Genomic DNA, 23,977 nt, shown 5'->3' on the forward strand with positions numbered 1-23,977 from the left:
CATATCAGATACACATTGTGTAAGTAACTATAAAGCTCACTCACTCTATTGTTCTCCCAGCTGGCCACATGTATTTCAGGACAAATGGATCAATTCACGTTATATATTAAGATCAAGGTCATTATATAGGTTTTTAAATGACAAAACGCTCACTTGCACATATTTGAGAATCGGAATATCAGATAGTTGATGACATGGGGAGAAAAGCAATACATCTGTCATACAGTGTGGCCCACTGGCCGCGGTGTGTCACGTGACAACCATGACGCGTCGTCATGGAAACAATAAAGGGAAACGTTCTCCACAGTAAGTCATGTGGTCTGAACAGCACAGCGATCTGCCGACGTTTAAAGTCCTGTAGTGTAAACTTGGCTTAAGTGACAGTTGTTTACTTACTCGACGAGAACGCGCACGAAAACAAGAGGCGGGATTTATCGCATGAACCAGTCATGTCCAATCATAACCGATCATATCCAATCATAGCGCAATTGAGGCATTGCCTCCTCTCACGTGACTTTCCCCCATTCTTTCTCAATTACCCCCCACTAAACCCACCGCACGCTTAGGGGGCTCTGCTTTGTTTCTATGAGCTGAAGGGAGGCACAGAGACGCGGACTCCCCTCTGTAACTTCACCTGCGAGTGTCACTGTTTGACAGTGTTTCTTTAGAAAAACGAGTGACTTTTACACTTTTTAATGTCAAATTTAGTAACATTTGTGTTGTTTTATTTTTGTAATATCGATTATTTTCTCATCCAGTTTTTTTGAGGAGGCACTGCCTCCCTTGCCTCCTCGGAGGAAACGCCCCTGATATAAATCGCACAGTGTGCACCTAAAGCCGGGTGCACACTGTGCGATTTATAATAGTCCTTTATTTATGTCAGACTGTACGACAGCCAAGACACGTTAAAAACGGACGTGTGCATGAAAACTTGTCCGGAGTTTTATATCATCAACCCATACACGTTCGGTGACAGTGAGCTGCATTACACGCGGGACTGAAATGGTGGCGAACAAAGACATCTCTATCGTTAATTTTGATCACGGCTTGTCTTGAAAAATGAAGACAATTTGACGTTCGTCGTAGGAGAAGTCACACTGGAGGATTGTGCGCCAAATCTTCTGACACTGCCAGAATTTCGTCGGAGGTAAAATTTTATCGCAACGGTCATTAACCGGCTGTCTGTGAACATGTCAAACTAGCGATCAAAGATGACAGATTTTAGGCTAGGATTATAGGAATCTTTTAGGATTTGCAAAATTTGTCTCAGACGACCAAATCATGGCCAAAATCGCACAGTGTGGCGACAACCTTAAGTCTTCGTCTGGCTCACCGCCGCTTGAGGTTGCAACATGCTCTCTTCATCCTTATTGTTAACCTTTGTGGCTGGTTACAAACATCAAACTCAAAAACCTAACTTTCACAACTGTTGCTTAGTCATCTTATCTTATAACAAACAAAGGAAGTATTGCAGTTACTTAATTTCATAATCATTCATGCATTCAAGCATACATGGCCTTAACTTAAAACCAAGCAAATAACTACATTGAAACAGGTAAATAGCAATATCAATATCAATACCCAAAACTACATATATATTAGGGGTGGGACGGTTCACTGTAAAAAATCTAACCGTTCGGTTCTCCACTCACGGTTCGGCACGCGCTTGCACCGCGGTTCATCCCAAATCTGACGACACATCTATAATATGGTTTGTTGAAAACAACATGCAAAACAGACAGACGGATTCGGCTAATGTATGTTTCAGTCGATGGATAGGCATTCTAGTTTCCCAATACGTTACAACAGCGATGATCAAAAGAACATGGACAAAACAGTCATTCGTTGTAAACAAATGTCCAATGACGTGCCGAAAGCTCTATGACCAGTCATTTACACCGTCATCACCCGGGTGTTGATACCGCGCGATGCGAGCGCAGGTGAGACCTAAACATCTCAAGTTGCTATCTGTTTAAACTAAACTCATTTAAACCTTGCCAATTTAAACATTCATCCGTAAGACGCGAAAGAGAACTCGCGCGCGCTGTGAGGAGATTTGTGTGTACTCATCCGAAGCGCGTACATGGAGAGCCGCGTCACAGCGCGCAGGTACTCTCGCGCAAATTCTCTTTCAAGTCTTGCACCTAAACGGACAAATTCACACAAAAATTATGTCAACGTGCCCATCTTAGCGAGTATCCTAACAAACATAGTAGGTTAGCCTATGTCTTAGGAGAAAAACGAGACAGACAACGCATGTGTATCAGTATCAGTGTACTGGATCTTTGAATTTTGTCTTAAAGGGACAGCAGTCTAATATTCCTGCTCTATGTGTTTTAATGTTAATCGAATGACAAAGCACGAAGAAATCACTCTTGACTGAATAGCTTTTGTAACTTCAATAATGTTTCATCTTTATTTAACTATTCAAAGAAGTTTACATGTAGTGTTATTTTATATTTGATTACTTTATTCAATTTCTGTACCTGAAAGCTGTTAGATACCTGAAAAACCTGTAAAGCATTGTTTATTTTATTTGTATCTTAGCTCTCATGTATTTATTTGTGCTGTTTCTTGTAGTTAGATTATTTGTTTTTATTTTCTTTATCTTTATTTGACAATTGTCTTATTTTTTACTGAACATAGCACATACCGAACTGTACCGAAACCGTGACACTAAAACCGTGATACAAACCGAACCGTGAGAAATCTGAACCGTCCCAGAGAGAGAGAGTGAGAGAGAGAGAGAGATAGATAGATACTGTAGATAGATATTGTACAGCACATTGGTCAACGCTCTGTTGTTTAAATGGTGCTTTATAAATTTAATTGAATTTAATTGAAAGTATACATAGTCTCAAAAAAAGCCCGTATGATGTACTTTGTTGATTATTTGTCAGTGAGAATTGAGGTTTAGATAGAAGCCTCTCTGACAATTTTTATAAAAAGGAAATCTGACTGGTCGAAGACTTTAATTTTTTTTCCTGATGTACATGTAGCATGTTGAAAACAATCCTGCAGGATTCGTAAAGGGGAGACATTTGGCCTTGAAGAGCAGAGCTACTGTCACTTGACTGCTTCAAGATTTTGCCATCTTCACATAAACCCCCTTTTTTCATGCCTAGGCATCTGTCTGTGTCAAGGCAGTGGAGAGAATGAACACATTCAAATCAATTAACAAAAGAAGAGAGAGAGTCTGAAAAGGTGATGAGACCATGGGCTTTTTCATCCTTATGTAATAGCATTGCTTTCATTGGGATGGAAAGCCGTGCACTATGACCACACCTAGTTAGACTGAAGGTTGTTTGATTTTCTACCCTGGGGTGGAGGCTGGACCTTTTATAACTTTCAGCCATTTGGCACAGACTCTAGATATTAACAGTCTACAACAGTGGATGCCTCAATGAGAAGGTAAACTACATTGATTTATTGTTTATTATTATAACGTGTTACAATACCATTCCGTGCTTTTAATTTAATCATACTGTACAATATCTGAATCTGCTGTAATTTGTGTTAATAACCAGTGATTGGTATTCAAAAAAGTGGTTGTTCACTGTGCTGATTTCAAACCAATTTTGGTTTTGATTTTTGGTATCATGTAAAAGTTGTGTGTGTGTGTGTGTGTGTGTGTGTGTGTCAGTGTTGTTATTGTTAAATAAAACCAAAACTATTAAATTATTTTCATTAATTGAAATAAAGCTGAAATAAAATACACTAAAAAGTGCAAAACTTAAAATAATTAAATGTAATGTAGAAATGTTGCCTTGGCAGTTAACTGAAATAAAATAAGTTGAAGTTGATGAACTAAAATGACTAAAACTGAAGAAGAATTAAACATAATAATGAAGTATCTGTGGGTGTATGAGCTGGTATGTTGATGTGGGTGTTTGAGATGGTATGTTGATATGTGTGCAGGTCTATTGGAAACATAATGGAGTTCACACAAGCTGATAGGCAGCATTTAGACAAGAGCAAACAGGACACAGGCTCTTTAGGAAACACTGATGACGCCCTGAAATATGATAGTGGGCGCGTAGCCCATGACTTCAGCTGCATCCACAGCAAAGGTACAGCAAACACTTTAATGAAAGGGTGGCGAAATGTCTGAGCTTCCCCTTGCAGTACGACAACATTTTTTGAAAAGCAATACAAACCAGCATTGTGGCATTGTGGGTGCTTTTTTCAGTTTGATACTAAGTGTAAAGAATGTTTTGACTGAAACATGTTCAGACTTCAAGTACCAAATAGCAGTACGTTCTGCGTGGTTTGACATTCAATTATCTATTCAAATATTGTTCCAATGGAACGAAATTATATAATGTATAACTTTCACTCCAGAAGGGTGAATTCAAATTATTTCAGAACACTTTTAAAAGTTTTTACATTTTCAAATGTAGAATGCAAATTAAACCACAGAACTGTGTTGCAACTGCTCTGGATACAAGCTGCTGTAGAAAAGAGTGACAAAGAATTGCTGGAACATAAATTATACCCTTCATGCATTGATTGACAGCTCAACCTGTTGATGTCCTGTTGAGTAAGAAAATGTTTGCAACTACATTGTACCTAAAGCAAAAGTAATTTGTGAGAATGATGTGGATTTTGTGTTTGTTCAGATCTGCTCCCTGCTGAAGAGGGAGAGGAAGCAACCAAGCACTTCCTGCAGGAGCTGGTTAACATCTTGCTGGCCTACATCAGTAAATCCTTGAAACGCACCTCAAAAGTTCTAGATTTTCACTATCCACACCAGCTTAAGGAAGGTCTGGAGGGATTCAGCCTGGAGCTTCCTGACCAGCCGGATAATCTGGAGCAGCTACTGGTGGACTGCAGAGACACACTGAAATATGGAGTTAAAACAGGTAAGAACAAGCAAAATGACACAGTTGTGTTTAGTGGAAGCTTTTGTTGATATTGTTCTTTAATGTTACTAGGTAATCCAAGATTCTTCAACCAGCTGTCATCCGGACTTGACATCATTGGTCTAGCAGGAGAATGGTTGACATCCACAGCAAATACAAACATGTGAGGCTCATTCATTAAGTTTCCTTTCTTCAACATTCATATTTTAATTATAAAAACAGAAATAAATGTAGGGGGGACTAGGTTGCAACACTGAAATTTAGAAATAAGGTATAGGCATGAAAAGTTTGTATTTGACATTCTTTTACACAGTTTAGAGATATACTAGTGTTCAAAAATTTGGGGTCAGATTTTTTTGTTTTTTAAAGAAATGAATACTTATTCAGGAAGAACACATTCAAATGATCAAAAGTGACAGTAAAAATATTTGGTAACACTTTACAATAAGGTTCATTAGTTACCATTAGTTAATTACATTAGTTAACATGAACTAATAATTAACTGCACTTATACAGCATTTATTAATCTTTGTTAATGTTAATTTCAACATTTACTAATACATTATTAAAATCTTGTTAACATCAGTTAATGCACTGTGAATTAACGTGAACAAACAATGAACAACTGTATTTTCATTAACTAACGTTAACGAAGATTAGTAAATACAGTAACAAATGTATTGCTCATGGTTAGTTCATGTTAGTTAATACATTAACTAATGTTTAACTAATGAACCTTATTGTAAAGTGTTACCAAATATTTATTATGATACAAAAGATTTTTATATCAAATAAATGTATGTAAAATGCATGTCAAATAATCCTGAAAACATGTATCACAGTTTCCACAAAAATATTAAGTAGCCCAGCTGTTTTCGACATTGATTGAAATGTTTCTTTAGAAGCAAACCAACATATTACAATGATTTCTGAAGGATCATGTGACACTGAAGACTGGAGTAATGATGCTGAAAATTCAACGGTCATGCAGGAAAAAAATTGCATTAGAAAATATTTTAAAATAGAAAAAGTTATTTAAAATTATAATAATATTTCACCACTTTTTTATTGTATTTTTGTTTAAATAAATGCAGACTTGGTTAGATAAGAAACTTATCTAAAAAAAAAAAAAAAAAGGAAATAAAAAATCCTACAAAACCCAAACGTTTGAATGGTAGTGTAAGACATGTATTTAAAATAAAATATTTTAGCAGATAATTATGGGTAATATATACTTTATATATATATATATATATATATATATATATATTAATATACATGTTGTCATTTAACCAAAGTTGTGACAGATCATTTATTTCATATTGTGACGTATTCGTTACAGCATTCGAGTGAAATGGATTATCAAAAAAAAAATTTAGGGGACTTTATATCCATCAGTTGTTGAATGTGATCTTGCTGTATATTGTAAGAAAGGGCGGAGTTTTCAATGATTGGAGAAATACATTTTGATATAAAACTACATGTTCATAATAGGATCATTAAGATGTTTGTAAAAAAAAAAAAAAAAAAATCCATTTTCATGTGGACTTTATAAAGCAAAAATGTTAGAGTTCCCACTCGCCTCTATTTCTTCTGCAGTTCATCAGGGCATTTATGAGCCTGAGTTCTTCTCCACTTACAGGTTCACTTATGAAATATCCCCAGTTTTTATACTCATGGAGGAGGTAGTTCTGAGAAAAATGCATTCAATTATTGGATGGCAAGAGGAAGATGGAGATGGCATCTTTTGTCCTGGTAACAAGCTGAAAGCACAAAAATATATGAAGCATTAATATTTGTGTTATGAAAAATGAAAATTGGAACTTTTCCATCATTAGTATTTCATTAAACAGCTAATGGCTTTCTCCGCAGGAGGCACCATGTCCAATCTGTACAGTGTGTTGTTGGCTAGGTTTCATCTCTTTCCGGCAGTGAAGACCCACGGGATGTCTGCGATACCTCGCCTGGTGCTGTTCACCTCTGCGCACGTACATGATCTCATTATTGTTACCTCCACTCTCAGCAGGCGTGCTGTGACAGTTCCACTTACTCAATGAAACACATAGCACAACACATTTCAGCTATTACCTCCTGACCCGCTGATTGGGAGGTCAGACGTTACGTGTCACAGCAGCATTTTTAAAAGTCCTGATAGACTGCTGTTAATTCAAACATTTCATGTGTTCTTATGGTAAACCAAAAGGTCAGATCATGTTAGCTGTTTGCCTGTGCATGTTTAACATTCGCTTTCCTTATTAGAGTCATTATTCAATCAAGAAGTCTGCAGCAGTTCTCGGCATCGGCTCTGAAAATGTTATAGTCGTCAGATGTGATGAAAGGTAAGACTGGTGGATGGAATCATAAATTCATCATTTTCAGTGTGTCCAGTTTAGCAAGATTAATAAAACTTGCTGATGTCTCTCTGTGAGGGGGAAGATGATCTCATCAGAACTGAACTCCAGCATTGATGCAGCAAAGTCTAAGGTAGGTCAAATGTGCTGATATTGAGTTAAATATTTAATATTATACAGGTTTGTTTCCGGTCCCTGCCATTTATGGATAACATTTCATATAATAGCACTTTGTATCACTCTGTAGTGAGTAAAACTGGCCATATTGTGTCTAACATGCAGATTACTCAAAATGTCTTACTTATAGGACTGTTGTATAATAGCAAAATTTCCTAAAAAAAAAAAAAAAAAAAAAAAATAGCCTACTGTCAGCTTGTGACATGGTCCATTTTAGAAATGCGAGATGTGGTTATCCTAAACAAAGTTATCCCAGTTAAATTATATATTTCTAGAATGTTTAGATGCCCAGAATATGCTGGAATCTAAAATCGAACATTAACACTAAAGTTAAGCTTAATTTCAGACATTCCCTGCTAAACTTATCAAATGAGTAGTAATGTATCATATTTAATAGTCCTTCAGCGAGGACTTGGAAACAATTGTGATGTTTCTCTCCATGTTGTCATTATTGCCAACAGCAACATGCACAAAATGTGGGAACTAGGTTACTGTGAGATTGTTGCATCACCAATAGGTTCATATAAAAATAAATACCTGTTCTACCACTTTAAAATGCAAGCTTTACATGCAAAACAAGGGTTTATTTATACTGCTGTAGCCACACATTATGAATATTATGAATACATACTGCTATATAATAAATGGTCATGAATTAAATGGGGACCTATAATGTCCCTTTTACAAGATGTAATATAAGTCTCTGGTGTCCCCAGAATGTGTCTGTAAAGTTTCAGCTCAAAATACCCCACAGATCATTTATTATAGATTGTCAAATTTGCCCCTATTTGGGTGTGAGCAAAAACATGCCGTTTTTTTTGTGTGTGTGTGTCCTTTTAAATGCAAATGAGCTGTTGCTCCCGTCCCCCTTTCCAGAAGAGGGTGGAGCTTTAACAGGTTGCGCTTGGGTTGCTCAACAACAACAAAGTTACAATGTATAGAATGCATCTGGACGTTTCTGAACGGTTAGTGGATAAATATAAGTAGTTTCTGCGGAGTTGATTCAGCTCATCGACTAGCATGTGCCGTCATGTTAAACTTTTGTGCAAAGCCAGCGTTGAATTGTCCCTCATTTGTGAAGCAGTCCGGTGTAAAATGACGGCATGGCAACAACACTCTACTACAATAACTCTTCCTCTTCTCTAAAGCAGCCCAACATGGCCTCACCCCTTTGTTGTGTGTTCTCGGGAGCAGGGTTTATTTAATTTTAGGGTTAGTGATGTCACCAACATGGGAAGAAGCTCGTTGTAGTTCCTACAAGCCGTTTGTTGTAGTCCTTAAACAGCGAATTTTTTAAAAGAAAATATCTCCCTTTGCATTGAGCTTTGAGCGTTGTCACTTTGCAGATGTTGTTTATGCTCAAACAGCAACTTTACACACTAACTAAAGTTTAAAAAAAAGTGAAATCATAATCAACCACCCCTTTAAGATTTAAAAAATATTCAAAGCTATACACCAATAGCCAGGGCCTAGTTGCGCACCTGACTGATATTCAGATCAACAACACTTCTTGCTCATGTGATATCTTGTGTATTCTACATTTGGCTTCTGCACTATGCCATACCATAAACTTTGACTGAGTCAACAAATTTGTTGGCTCATTGAATAATTGTGTATTTAAAAATCCCTGTTTGCTGTCTGTAGGGTCTGGTCCCATTCTATGTCAATGCAACTGCAGGAACCACAGTCTATGGAGCCTTTGACCCTCTGAATGAAATAGCAGACATTTGTGAGCGGCATGGCATATGGATGCACGTGGATGTAAAATGTTTATTATTATTATTATTATTATTATTATTATGTACATTTTATTAAATAAAGTAAAAATTATGCAGTGCTTTAACGCTCTAACTTCATTTAGGCTGCTTGGGGTGGAGGCTTGCTTCTGTCAAACAAACATCGTGTGAAAATGCAAGGAATTGAAAGGTAACCTAAATCAGTCATTTTGATTGTGTAATGTGTTCCTGCTGCTCAGTGGCACTAGAGACACCAATGTCGTGGGTTTGATTCACCAGGAAAATTGGTGGTAAAATTTATACCTTGAGTACAGCAGAAATTGCTTTTGATAAAAGCCTCTGCTAAATGTGCTAAATGTTGACTGGGCAATGGTACAACATGTTAGGAGTGCAGATATCATTGTTTGTGATGAAATGATTTAGCGTAAGCAATGTCTAACTCCAATAGAGGAGTGTGCCACAGAATTAAATAATTTTTTGTATTTACCTGTTCAAATTCCAGTATACACATGCTACATGTTTATCAGCTACAACCCGAATTCCGGAAATGTTGGGGCATTTTTTAAATTTGAATAAAATGAAAACTAATAGACTTTCAAATCACACGAGCCAATATTTTATTCACAATAGAACATAGATAATATAACAAATGTTTAAACAGAGAAATTTTACAATTTTATGCACAGAATGAGCTCCTTTCAAATTTGATGCCTGCTACAGGTCTCAAAATAGTTGGGACGGGGGCATGTTTACCATGGTGTAGCATCTCCTCTTCTTTTCAAAACAGTTTGAAGACATCTGGGCATCGAGGTTATGAGTTTCTGGAGTTTTGGTGTTGGAATTTGGTCCCATTCTTGCCTGATATAGGTTTCCAGCTGCTTAAGAGTTTGTGGTCGTCTTTGACGTATTTTTCGTTTAATGATGCACCAAATGTTCTCTATAGGTGAAAGATCTGGACTGCAGGCAGGCCAATTCAGCACCCAGACTCTTCTACGACGAAGCCATGCTGTTGTAATAGCTGCAGTATGTGGTTTTGCAATGTCCTGCTGAAATACACAAGGCCTTCCCTGAAATAGACGTCGTCTGGAAACCTTTATATACCTTTCAGCATTCATAGTGCCTTCCAAAACATGCAAGCTGCCCATACCGTATGCACTTATGCACCCCCATACCATCAGAGATGCTAGCTTTGAATGCTGATAACACACTGAAAGGTCTCCCTCCTCTTTTCAGCCCGGAGGACACGGCGTCTGTGATTTCCAACAAGAATGTCAAATTTGGACTCGTCTGACCATAGAACACTTTTCTACTTTGAAACAGTCCATTTTAAATAAGTCTTGGCCCACAGGACACAATGGCGCTTCTGGACCATGTTCACATATGGCTTCCTTTTTGCATGATAGAGGTTTAGTTGGCATCTGCAGATGCCACAGTGGATTGTGTTTACCGACAGTGGTTTCTGGAAGTTTTCCTGGGCCCATTTAGTAATGTCATTGACACAATCGAGCCGATGAGTGAAGCAGTGTTGTCTGATAGCCTGAAGACCACGGGCATCCAATAAAGGTCTTCGGCCTTGTCCCTTACACACAGAGATTTCTCCAGTTTCTCTGAATCTTTTGATTATGTTATGCAGTGTAGATGATGAGATCTGCAAAGCCTTTGCAATTTGACGTTGAGGAACATTGTTTTCTACAATCTTTTTACGCACTCTTTCACAGATTGGAGAGCCTCTGCCCATCTTTACTTCTGAGAGACTCTGCCTCTCTAAGACATCCCTTTTATAGCTAATCATGTTACAGACCTGATATCAGTAAACTTAATTAGTTGCTAGATGTTTTCCCAGCTGAATCTTTTCAAAATTTCTTGCTTTTTCAGCCATTTGTTGCCCCCGTGCCAACTTTTTTGAGACCTGTAGCAGGCATCAAATTTGAAATGAGCTCATTTAGTGGATAAAAGTGTAAAATTTCTCTATTTAAACATTTGTTATGTTATCTATGTTCTGTTATGAATAAAATATTGGCTCATGTGATTTGAAAATCTTTTAGTTTTCATTTTATTCAAATTTAAAAAACGTCCCAACTTTTCCGGAATTCGGGTTGTGGTTGAAATCTCTAGTTGCTTTTAAATCTTATTGGCTAATGTGAGCATGGGCTGTTCCTCCTGCCTTAAATGTCAGCAGTTGATTCTCTGGGTGCTTCTTCAACATCCCTCTGTTTCATTTTCTTTTAATCAACACAAAGTGCCGCCTTCATTGCAGCTACGTTTGGTGTTCTGCAGGGTAATTCAAGTAATTTCTCTATAATTTTAGCTGCAAAAGGAATGTGGTGAAAGCACACTGACATTTACTCAGAGACAGTATTAAAACATATAACCCCTGTGTGCCTAAAAACGTTCTTTCATTTCTTTTGTACTGATGGTTGGTCAGAACCCGCAATTACAGCATTGCTTCTAGAGTACATCAAATTGATAAAAGTTTCAGTCTAATGGATTCCACCTCTACTTTCACCTGTTTCAAAAATCATTTTATATTTTAAATGTGTACTTTAAATTGGTAGATTTTTTTTTACATCTAACATTATCATGCTATTCATATGCTTTTAACCAGAGCCCATTCTGTGACCTGGAACCCGCACAAGATGATGGGCGTCCCACTGCAATGCTCAGCCATTCTAGTGAAGAAAAAGGTGAGCTGAGATGGATATTTTAATCTATGATGTTAATCTTAAATAAATAAATAAAGGTCTGTAAGATAAATAAAGAGATATGAAATCCATATATTTTTAAATTTATTACTGCTCTGAAGAAGCTGCAAAACATAAATGTATAAAACAGCATGTAAGGTCATTTTCACCAGTGTTGTTTTCATATTATTGAGATACTATTATAGTTTTTATTTATATTTTCAATCAGTGAGTTTATTTATTTATTTATTTTTCTGTTTTCATTTTAGTAAAAGTTTGTGTAATTTGGTAATTTGGTTGTGTTTTGTCTTTTTTTTTTTTTTTCTTTTTTTTTTTAAATATGTCTTTATAGTTTTTATTAATTCTTTAATTCAATTTTAGTTATTTTAGTTTTATTTTATTTAGGTATAAATAAAATAAAACTAAAATAACTAGTTATTTTTTAAAATAACTTTAGTTATTTTAGTTTTATTTTATTTATACCTAAATAAAAATTAGAAATATGGTAACTAACTGAAATAAAATAAGATAGATTTTATTTCAGGTAAAGTTTATTTATGTAATGAATGGGCATTCAGGCAGGCAAAGGAGCAGGCTGAGAAGCGGATCCACATGCAGTTAGATATTAAAATAATCCACAAAGTCAAAAACACAAAAGAACTGGCATAAACAACAAATACACGGAACAGGAGGAAACATGATAAACCAGAGAATCTGCATTCAACAACTGACAGAGAACAAGTGAAACACCAGGGCTAATTATACACAGGACAAGACTTAACAAGGTAACAAGAGGGTGTGGTTAATTGTCATAGGAACACACAAGTGTAGCTATGGTAGCTAACAAAGGAAAAGCAGCAGGGAAACACGGAGTGAACAGAGCAAAAGAAGACACACAGAACTTCAAAATAAGAGTCCAAGACAGACATGGGGAACACAGGCAGGAATCGTGACATAGCCTCCCCTCAAAGGAGCAGCTTCCAGATGCTCTTATAAACAATAGGTTCAGGAGGGCGGTGGAGCAGTGGCAGACCCGGAGACAGGATGGAGGGCCAAGTCAATGGAGTAGAAGAGGGTATGCAGACAGAGACAGAGCAGATGGCCAGGGCAGAGCAGGCTGTGCAGTTGGCCATAGCGAAGCAGGCATTGTAGATGGCCAGGGCAGAGCAGGCTGTGCAGTTGGCCATAGCGAAGCAGGCATTGTAGGTGGCCAGGGCGGAGCAGGCTGGACAGGCGGCCAGGGTGGAGCAGCCTGGATAGGCAGCCAGGGCGGAGCAGACTGGACAGGTGGCCAGGATGTTGCAGACTGTGTAAGTGGCCTTGCAAACGGGCTTGAAGAGACCCATGGCGGAGCAGACGACCACCACAGCAGTGCAGACTGTCTTGAAGACCCCCACAGCAGAGCAGACAACCACCACAGCAGCGCAGACAGGCTTGAAGACCCCCATGGCGGAGCAGACGACAACCACAGTAGCGTAGACAGCCTTGAAGACCCCCATGGCAGAGCAGACGACCACCACAGCAGTGCAGATGGGCTTGAAGACCCCCATGGCGGAGCAGACGACCACCACAGCAGTGTAGTCAGGGCTGAAGGTCTCTACGGTGGAGCAGACGACCACCACAGCTGAGTAGACGGGCTTGAAGACCCCGACGGCAGCACAGAAGACCACCACTGTAGATCAGAGGGGGCCGAAGATCCCCACAGTGGAGCAGAGGACCCCCAGGGTAAATCTGGCAAACCTGGCAGGGTAAAATCAGTCAAGACTGAAACACAAAACAGAGAGATTAATGTAGGCCACAGAGGCCATGACAGGACAGGCAGGGAGCACATGGGCACCCTCCAAGGCCTTAACCGGAATGACAGGGCTTCCTGGGTTGGCCTCTGTGATCGTTACTGGAAGTTCGTGAACAACCTCTCTGGTCGTATTAAGGCAGGCAGACAGTTCGGGAACGACCTCTCGGGTCATGTTGAGGCAAACAGGGAGTTTAGAGATGACCTCTGTTGTTGTTTCGAGGTAGACAGGAAACTCGGGGACGACCTCCGTGGTCGCATCAGGACAGACAGTGAACTCAGGAGTGGACTCATGGACTAAGGTTGACTCTGGAGTTGACTCATGGGTTGAAGCAGACTCTGGAGTTGACTCATGGGCTGGAGCAGGCTCTGGAGGAAACTCAAGGGTTGAAGCAGGCTCTGTAGTGAATTCATGGGCAGGATCAGGCTCTGGAGTGGACTTTTGAACTGAAGTGCAGTGCACGGCCCAAACACACCAGATGGCCATCACCGTAACGGGGAGTGCAATTCTCACTGGAACCACTTCTGATACCCCCCAGACTTGATGCCACAGTAGAGATCCCAGCTGCTCGCACCAACAACAACGGTGTGTCTTCAAGACTTGAAGCCAGACTCAAATGCCTTGGGGACGCCTTAAAGTCTTCATGTGCAACGTTAATGATGACCAGAAACACTGACGTGGTGCCCATAACGGCTGAAGGCTCTGGCGTAACACCCATGATGGCTGGAGACACTGGCATAACATCCATGATAGCTGGAGGCTCTGGTATGGTGGCCATGACGTGAAGAGGCTCTAACATGGTGGCCATGATGGTTGAAGGCTTTGGCATGGCGGCTGGAGGCTCTGGTGTGATAGCCATGTTGATTGAAGACTCTTTTATGGTAGCTATGTTGTGAACAGGCTCTGGTGTGGAAACCATAGAACAGGAAGGTACAGACAATACAGGACTAGCGATCATCAGAACTGGGCATGCTGGTGACTGTGATGGGCCAAGCTCCATGGCCACTGGAGCTTGGTGTGTCCTGTCCCCCCTCAAAAAATGTTTAGGGGGAACATCCTCCTCTACTTCCCCAACAGTAAAGGAGGACCCACTTAACAAAAGAGCATAGTCTATAAACTGTTCTAAGGTTAGGTGATTTTCCCCTCTTGGCAAAAGTGACTTTACAGGTTAATTTAGTCCATGACAATAGAAGTCTTTAAGGACAGCATCCTTCCAGTTTATAGACTTGGCTAAAGCACAGAATTGAGCAGCGTATTCCTCAATGGTACAAATACCTTGATGAAGGAACTGGATCCATGTTTGGTCAGTCGTTCTGTAATAAATGGGCATTCCGGCAGGCAAAGGAGCAGGCTGAAAAGCGGATACACATGCAGTTAGATATTTATTAAAATAATCCACAAAGTCAAAAACACAAAGGAACTGGCATAAACAACAAATAAACAGAACAGGAGGAAACATGATAAACCAGAGAATCTGCATTCAACAACTGACAGAGAACAAGTGAAACACCAGGGCTAATTATACACAGGACAAGACTTAACAAGGTAACAAGAGGGTGTGGTTAATTGTCATAAAATAACAGTCCAATAAAATAAGTCCAAGACAGACACGGGGAACACAGGCAGGAATCATGACAATTTAATTTCAAGTGATGAAAATGTTTGTTATGGTTTAGTTTGTTTTAGTTAAACATTTAAACAAATGATCATGTCCAAAAGGACATATCCTTGTTAATATAGTATCTTTCCTCGTTCAGCCTTTTGTGATGGTTATATTTTCAATTGTTACAGTTGGATCTCATTATCAATATCAGAAAACAAACATACAGACCACAGAGCATGCAAGACAATCAGAACTTCTATCCCAGAGGACAGAATCTCAAAATATTCTTAAGAAGAAAAGTCTTCTTAACTGCTATTTTCTTCTTATTTTCTAATTTAAAGGGATAGTTCACCCAAAAATGAAAATTATTCCATGATTTACTCACCTTCAAGTCATCCTAGGTCTATATGACTATCTTCTTTCAGATGAACACAATCTGAGATATATTTAAAAATATCCTTAGTCCTCCAAGGTTTATAATGGTTGTGAATGGCTGCCCAAATTTTGAAGACAAAAAAATGCATCCATCCATAAAAAAATGAATCCATATGACATGATGCATTTTTTTGTCTTCAAAATGTGGGTTTCACAACCATTATAATTCATCAAGCCAGTCGCGACGAAATCTTTGGTAATCTACAGGCAGTGCAAAAAGACAGGCTTTGAGGTGTTTTTTATTCAGCGAGTCTTCAGCATTACCCGCCTTTCAATTAAAGAACGCCAAAGCCTGTCATTTTCTTCTTAAGAAAAAAAAGATGTTTGTAAGAAAATATATGAGAACTTCTTAAGAATTTTAAGAATTGCACTTAGGAACATTCTTACGAACTTAGAATTTATCTTAAGAATTTTCTGAACTTCTTTCTCTGAGTCTTTGTCAAGAACAGTGGGCAGTTCATCCAAACCAGGTCATCCACTACCACCAAAGGCAGCAAAAACAGTCTTTGGTGCTTGAGGAGGGATTGAAAACCAAGGGTATGTAAAGGTCATGTGTTGTTCTCAGGGCCTCCTGCAGGAATGTAATCAACTCTGTGCTGAGTATCTCTTCCAACCTGACAAGCACTATGACGTGACCTATGACACCGGGGACAAAAGCATTCAGTGCGGACGGCATGTGGACATCTTTAAACTGTGGCTCATGTGGAAGGCGAAGGTAACGTTATGACAGCTTTAAAATAAATAACACACTCTCCTTATTCAAACAAAATGTGTATTCAGAAATGTGATAGGAAAATGACAGTTCCATACAAAAAAATACAAATTCTTTTGTTGAATGGAGAAGAAAGATTGTTTGAAATAATAATAATAAACTTTATCTTATATAGCACCTTTAAAGCAGCTTCTGAAGGCACTTTACACAATGAAACAGACAAATAAAATACAGAGTTAAAACAATCAAGTAGAAGCTAACCTTAAAAAAATGTTTTTAATGCTAAAAAGTAAGGGCCTAAAATTGAACCCTGGGGGACACCAGTAGGGACAGAGCCAATGTCAGACCTGAAACCATTCATATAAACAAAGTGGCAGCAATCAGAGAAATAAGACTTAACCAGATTAAAACAGTCTCAGAAACACCAAAGACAGTTTCAAGACAGTTGAATAAAAGGTTGTGATTATGGAGTTTTTGAAAACCAAGGGGCTCAGAGAGATTATTAACAATGAGATGATTGTGCAGCTGCAAAGCCACAACACTTTCTAAATTTTTTGCCAGAAAAGGAAGATTTGATATAGGATGATAATTGTTTAAATTGTCCAAATCAACATTATGCTTTTTTGGAACTGGGGTTACAGCAGCAGGTTTCAGTGCTGCTGGAACAACACCAGTGCGCAAAGAGTCTTTTATAAATGCTGAAAACATTATAAATGACTCCCTACTCAGCAACTCAGAGTCAATTTGAGAAAAATTAGAGAATTATTTGCCAGAGTAACTAGTCAAGCAGAGTGGTGAAGAGGAGACAGGTGTAGCATGAATAAGTTCATGGACAGTGTCATTTTAGAACTGAAGAAATGAAGGAAATTATTACACAACTGATTTGAAACAGGCAGGGTGGTGTCAATATTAACTTTGAGCAGTCTGTTTATAGTATAAAAGAGATATCTGGGATTGTTTTGAATATTATCAATAATCTGATAAAAATAAGGAGACTCAATTTCAGTTCTATATTCACCCAAATGGCGTTTCCCAGCTTGAAAAAATATATTCAAGCCAGAGTCACGCCACTTGCATTCCATTTTATGACAAGCTACCTTTTGGAGCGTATAGGTTTTCATTATACCAAGGAGCAGAACAGGCAAAATAAACATTGAATGACTTCAAGTGAACAAAGGAATCCAAATTAGAGGCAAGAACATTATTCAACTGTAAAATCTTGTCTTCGAGAGGAGCTGATGAAAGACCATATAGAGAGAGGAAACATTTACGAAAATTAACAATGCGTGAGATGATGTACTAAGCAATTCCGGATTTAAAAATATCGCCAGATATCAACAGAGGACAGCTGAGACACAAATGAATCATATTTGCGATCACAAGTTCTAAAGTAAGAGCTTTGTTGTGAGTTGGGCCACTAATAAAACAATCCAGTAAAAACAAAAGTCCTTAGTCTTCACACAGTCATTTTTGGTCAATATGTTAAAATCCCCCAAAATAAGGATTCTCTTGAATTTATGACACAACATTGACAGCAGGTCAGCAAACTCAGGCATAAAAGCTTAATTTGCCTTTGGTCTTTAGACTTTAGTGATGATACTTGCTTTAGGGCAGAAAGACTCAATACAAGGCATTCAAATGATGTAAACTGTGGTACACACACAGTGCTGATGTTAAATTGCTGATAATGATCCCCCCACCTCTACCAGTGAGTCACGGGAGATCAAACAGCCCATAGCCCTCTGGAGTAATCTTGTTAAAAAGTCCATTGTTTTGTTTGTGCCATGTTTCGGTTTAAATCAGTAAGTCCAGTTTTCCAGCTGCATCATTGCCCAGCTTAAGTAAGTTCAGTATTGATTCATTCTGTTGTAAAAATCATTAGTTATTAATTTAGTTAATTTATCTATACAGCAGCTCTGGAGAAAACAGCTATGTTCAGTTCACATACAATGGTGTCAATGCAGGCAGATCAAAAACATTGCTGAATATCAAGTGTCCCCAACTAAGCAAGCCAGAGGCGACAATGGCAAGGAACCCAAACTCCAACAGGTGACAGAATGGAGAAAAAAAAACCTTGGGAGAAACCAGGCTCTGCTTTGGCCAACAAACAAACAGTGCATGATTATGATTAGCATTGCAGGTCATAAGTCAGACTGGGATCGGAACAGTCCAAATATTTATTCCAGTTTCATCTGGTTGAAGATTGGATTCATCACGCCGGTATGGAGATGGGTTTGTTGAGGATCTGTGCCACTGGCTGTTGTGTGGATGAGGCCTTGTGTCTAGTTGACACAATCTCTGCATGCTGACACTTCAGGGATGTGTTGTGGTCATGTTTAGGCACAGATCCTCCATCTGATCTGGATATGGCCCGGATCCGGCTGACTACGGTAAACCTCAGGATAAACAGTTTTAGCATAGATGCCATTCTTCTTATGATGTAATGAGTATATTGAGTGTTATAGGAAGTGTTCCCGGTTCCAGCTGACCTAATTTACGCAGCCTAACAATCATTTAACTGATTTGAAAATATAAATTGATAATGTGTTATGTGTATGCTAGCTTAAAGAGATGTGTTTTTAGTCTAGATTTAAACTGACAGGGTGTGTCTGCTTCCTGAACAATGCTAGGAAGACCAAAGTTTAGGTGCTAAATAGGAAAAGTATCTACAGCCTGTGGTTGATTTTGATATTCTAGGTGTTATCAACTGGCCTGAATTTTGAGATCGTAATAGACGTGAAGGACTATAATGCGTTAAGAGCTCGCTCAGGTACTGGGGAGCTAAACCATTTAGTGCTTTGTAAGTAATTAGCAAGATTTTAAAATCTATACGATGTTTAGGGAGCCAATGCAGTGTTGACAGAACTATGGTCATACTTCCTGGTTCTAGTAAGAACTCTAGCTGCTGCGTTTTGGACCAGCTGGAATTTGTTTATTAAGCGAGCAGGGCAACCACCCAGTAGAGCATTACATTAATCTAACCTTGAGTTCATGAACACATGAACTAACTGTTTCGCATTTGTCATTGAGAGCATATGTCGTAGTTTAGATGTATTTTTAAGATGGAAGAATACGGTTTTACAGATGTTAGAAATGTGGCTTTCGAATGAAAGATTGGTATCAAAGAGCGCGCCCAGGTTCCTAACTGATGACGAAGATTTAACAGAGCAGCCATCAAGTGTTAGACAGTATTCTAGGTTATTACGTGTAAAACAGCAGGATTACAAAACCTGCACAATCAAAATAGTTCAATGTAGTTCAATATCCAGAACTGAAAAGTAGAAATTGTACCCCAGTTACAACCAAAAATATTCAAAACATATTTATGTTATTTAGTATTTTATATAATTATATTCTTTCTTTTTTTTTTCCTGATTTAAATGCTAAACACTGAAGAACAACAATCCAAACACATTTTTTTCTTTTCTTATACAGAAAAAAAAAAAAAGTTGAATATATTGTTTGTAGGGCTCCGAGGGTTTTGAAGCACAGGTCAACCACTGCCTAGAAAATGCAGAGTATCTTTACTACAAGCTGAAGAGAAGAACAGATTTTCAGCTTGTCTTCAAAGGAAAAGTAAGTGCCATGTTTCTGTAAACTTTCAGCATATTTTAAAGATGGAAATTGCTGGGTGATTTCAACAATTGTCGGAAGTCATGTTGAATTTCGGCAGCCTGTCTGCCTAGCCATGACATACACATTGCTGTCATTACTTTATGATTTCATATTTCCTGTATTATTATTTCAGCCTGAACACAGTAATGTCTGCTTTTGGTATCTCCCAAAACGAGTGCAAAACATTCCTCCAGGCCCAGAGCGAGACAGAGAACTTCACATGGTAATTCAAGAAATTAAGCCTTTTTCATTTTTTTAATAAACCAGTAAATTAAGGAAGACACATAGTCTCCTTTTAGTGATTTACAGACCTGTTCCCATTATCTGCTTGAAGCTTTTGACATTATGAATTCCCACAGGTGGCTCCAAAAATCAAGACAAAGATGATGGAGGAAGGATTCACAATGATTGGCTATCAACCTCTGGAAGACAAAGTGAATTTCTTCCGTTGTGTTTTCTCCAATCCAGCCACCCAGAGGGAGGATGTGGACTTCCTATTAGATGAAATTGCTCGTCTGGGCTGTGAACTCTAGAGTGCGAAAGACATCTTTTTTGAAAAATCACTCCTTTGTGTCGAGATACATATTTATTTATTTCTTTCCTCATACCACTGATGCCAGTTGTCATTACATACAGTCCTGCAAGTAGCATTACAGCTTTCTTTTTACGTCTATCTTTGAACATTATTAGCTATTATTAATAATTTATCCTTTGTCACATTCCAAAGGAAATAGATGAAAACTCACTGATTTTCATTAAATCAACATGCTTCTTTAAGAGGCATCCCTTATACAGTATACCATGACTAAATGGCACCTGCTCTTAATCAAGTTAGAGTGAATAGAGTGTATTTTGAGTGAATTTTGAAGGGATATTGGAATAACTCCAGTCTTGCTGCTGTCAGATAGCTCAATTGTTTTGCAGTCTACTAGTGCCTCCTGCTGGTGGGATCTTCTAATACAAGACTAAGAGAACATATAAACTGTGTATTATATATATTTTTTCTATAGGGATGCTCAAATAAGCACATTTTTGGTCTCTGTACATCAGAATTTATTTGCAGCTTGTTGGTTTTTATGCTTTGCTCTGTCCTACATGAAAGGGATTTTATCTGAAAGTTATTTTACACATTATTTATTTGTCTACCACCTGCTGCTTTAGCTCCATAAGTAATAAATTTATGTAACATACGGGTTCCTTCAAACTAGTTTTTTTTTTACTGCAGCACAACCTGTTAGCTGGGATTAGTCTTAGATTAGATTAGTCTTCTAGACCACAAATGACAGTTAAGACTGAAAATTGGACAGAACTGCTGATTTTTTTTTTTTTTTTTTTTTTTTACCATTTTATCCCAAGCTCTTTGTTCTGACAATATTTATATCCTTGTATTTTCCAAATGTAAATTTCAAAAGCATATGACAACATGCTTGCGCAAAGCATAAGAGGATTTTTGAGTGCGTGTGACTGCGAAGATAGATTGTGTCAGTGTTGTGTGTTAATGGCCTGTTAAAGGCCCCTTTGGATAGGTGATTTACTAAAGTTAGAGGAGAAACCGACATGTGGACAACACCATCAATCATGTACAGTGCAGCCTAGTACTCTTGCATGATTTCAGCAAATGCGTGCAGTTCTGTAGCATGTTGACAGCAGGCCGAGGTAAATGAGGTGTGCTCCTTTGGCATTGTGAGACAGAGCTCTAAATATGCATGATTGCTAAATCTACACCAAAAGTATGTGGAGGCTGTTGGAACACCACACCCATATTTTCTTGTTGAACACTTTTATGTTCAAAGCAATGGGGATTAATAAGGAGTTGTTTCTGCTTTTACTGCTATGACAGCTCCCACTCTTCTACATTTACACATTTATTCATTGAGCAGATACATCCAAAACAAAGCCTTTTCACTGGGTGTACAGGCAAAGTCTTTGGTAAAGTTTGGTATGTTTGTCATTCTTAACATGATTTTTAGGATCACTCAAATGTGCTAATGTCTTTAATACATACATTTTTCATATACCATGTCTATTTATAATCACACTTAGCCTATAAAATTACAATTTAAAAACATTCGAGTGATGGTCTAAAGAGGAATGCAAAATGTATACTATGCTGAACACCTGATCACTCATAATAATTTGTCTTGTATTATAATCATTTAGTTTGTATAGGAGTGATTTGTCAAACTGCAAAAGCATTAATCACATTAAGCATTAAGCAACACATCACAATGTGGAATGTTGAAATGCATGCAACGGAAATGTATGCTATTTCTTTAATAGTGTTTCCAAGAACGATAGGCGATATTTCCCCCAAAACGGTAAAGACGCTGTCATCAATCAAGTGTGATGGGTAGTGTTGACAGCTTCTGATGCAGATGGGTGAGCCGCGCTGGGCCAGAGCTCATCACATATTTGGATATCAATGTTACATGTTGTATTCAAAAATTGTGTAAGAAAATGATTTAGATGTACATACATTATACATATCCAATCAAAACAATGTTTTAAATTTGCATTTTAGTGCCTAAAGTACAACTTAAATCACTAAAATCACAGGAGTAGGTCTACAGCAGTAACATAAGCTAATGAGAGAAATTTTGATCTAACATCCAACAAGTTGCTGATAACATCATTAATAATGTCTGGGGAACAGGGGCATGATAATGTTTCATTAAAGGAATAGTTCAGGCAAAAATGAAAATTTTGTCATCATTTACTCACTCCCATGTTGTTCCAAACCTGTATGACCACCTTCTGCAGAACACAAAAGATATTTTGAAGAATATTGGTAACTAAACCATTGACTTCTATTGTATGTACATTATAAGACATTTCTCAAAATATCTTCTTTTACATTTTCAGAAGAAAATCATACAGGTTTGGGACTACATAAGAGTGATGACAGAATTTTCATTTTTGGCTGAATTATCCCTTGTCTTCACGCTTAAAGCCTTTTTGACAAACACTACCGTTCAAAAGTTTGGGATTTTTTTTTAAAGGATTAGTTCACTTTCAAATGAAAATTACCCCAAGCTTTACTCACCCTCAAGCCATCCTAGGTGTATATGACTTTCTTCTTTCTGACGAACACAATCGTAGAAATATTAAGAAGGCTTTTATTAACCCTCCGGAGTCGTGTGGAATATGTTTATGATGGATGGATGTGGATGGAGACACTTTCTTCAGCTCATACTCGTTTGGTAACGCATACTGCCATTATAAAGCTTGGATGCCTCAGGATATTTATTAATATTTCTTCGATTGTGTTCATCAGAAAAAAGAAAGTCATATACACCTAGGATGGTTAGAGGGCTTTGGGTAATTTTCATTTGAAAGTGAACTAATCCCTTAATGTTTTTGAAAGAAGTCTCTCATGCTCACCAAGGCTGCATTTATTTGATCAAAAATACAGTAAAAACATCTATATTGTGAAATATTATTACAATTTATAATATTTTCTTCTATTTTATTCTGTATTTTATTCATGTGATGGCAAAGCTGAATTTTCAGCAACCATTACTCCAGTCTTCAGTGTCACATGATCCTTTAGAAATTTTTCAGCGTTTTTGATAAATAGAAAGCTCAAAAGAACAGCATTTGTTTGAATCAAAAAAGTTTTTTGTAACAATGTAAAAGTCTTTACTATCAATTTTAAACGATTAAAAACAACAAAATACTGACCCCAAACTTGAACATTATTGGATCTGTAGGGCTGTAAAATTGATTAATCGCGATTAATCGCATCTAACATAAGTTTTTGTTTACATAATATATGTGTGTGCATATATATATTTAATATATATAAATATAATGTCTGTTTGTGTGTGTACTGTATATACACACATATACATATACGTGTGTATGTACACAGACACGCACAGACATATATATGATATACAGTATATAGATATATAACACACACATAATATTATGTAAACAAAAACTTATGTTAGATGCGATTAATCTATTTTTAAAGCCTTATGTATTTGTGCAGCATTTTAAGCAGCATGTA

At 37.7% G+C, this 23,977-nt stretch overlaps 1 protein-coding gene across 1 annotated transcript; it reads left to right on the plus strand.

Annotated features, from left to right (window-relative positions):
* The first annotated feature begins 3,331 nt into the window (after positions 1–3,331).
* On the plus strand, positions 3,332–23,918 carry gad3 (glutamate decarboxylase 3). Its single transcript, XM_051874770.1, has 15 exons — positions 3,332–3,411; positions 3,919–4,070; positions 4,620–4,862; positions 4,935–5,025; positions 6,505–6,617; positions 6,735–6,850; positions 7,122–7,201; positions 7,292–7,346; positions 9,035–9,151; positions 9,252–9,316; positions 11,732–11,810; positions 16,204–16,353; positions 19,819–19,926; positions 20,099–20,188; positions 20,325–23,918. The coding sequence occupies exons 1-15, from the start codon at positions 3,404–3,406 to the stop codon at positions 20,496–20,498; spliced, it is 1,641 nt and encodes a 546-aa protein (XP_051730730.1). The 5' UTR covers positions 3,332–3,403; the 3' UTR covers positions 20,499–23,918.
* The last annotated feature ends 59 nt before the right edge of the window (positions 23,919–23,977 follow it).

This window comes from Ctenopharyngodon idella, chromosome 2 (genome assembly GCF_019924925.1).
Source record: "Ctenopharyngodon idella isolate HZGC_01 chromosome 2, HZGC01, whole genome shotgun sequence".
NCBI lineage: Eukaryota > Metazoa > Chordata > Actinopteri > Cypriniformes > Xenocyprididae > Ctenopharyngodon > Ctenopharyngodon idella.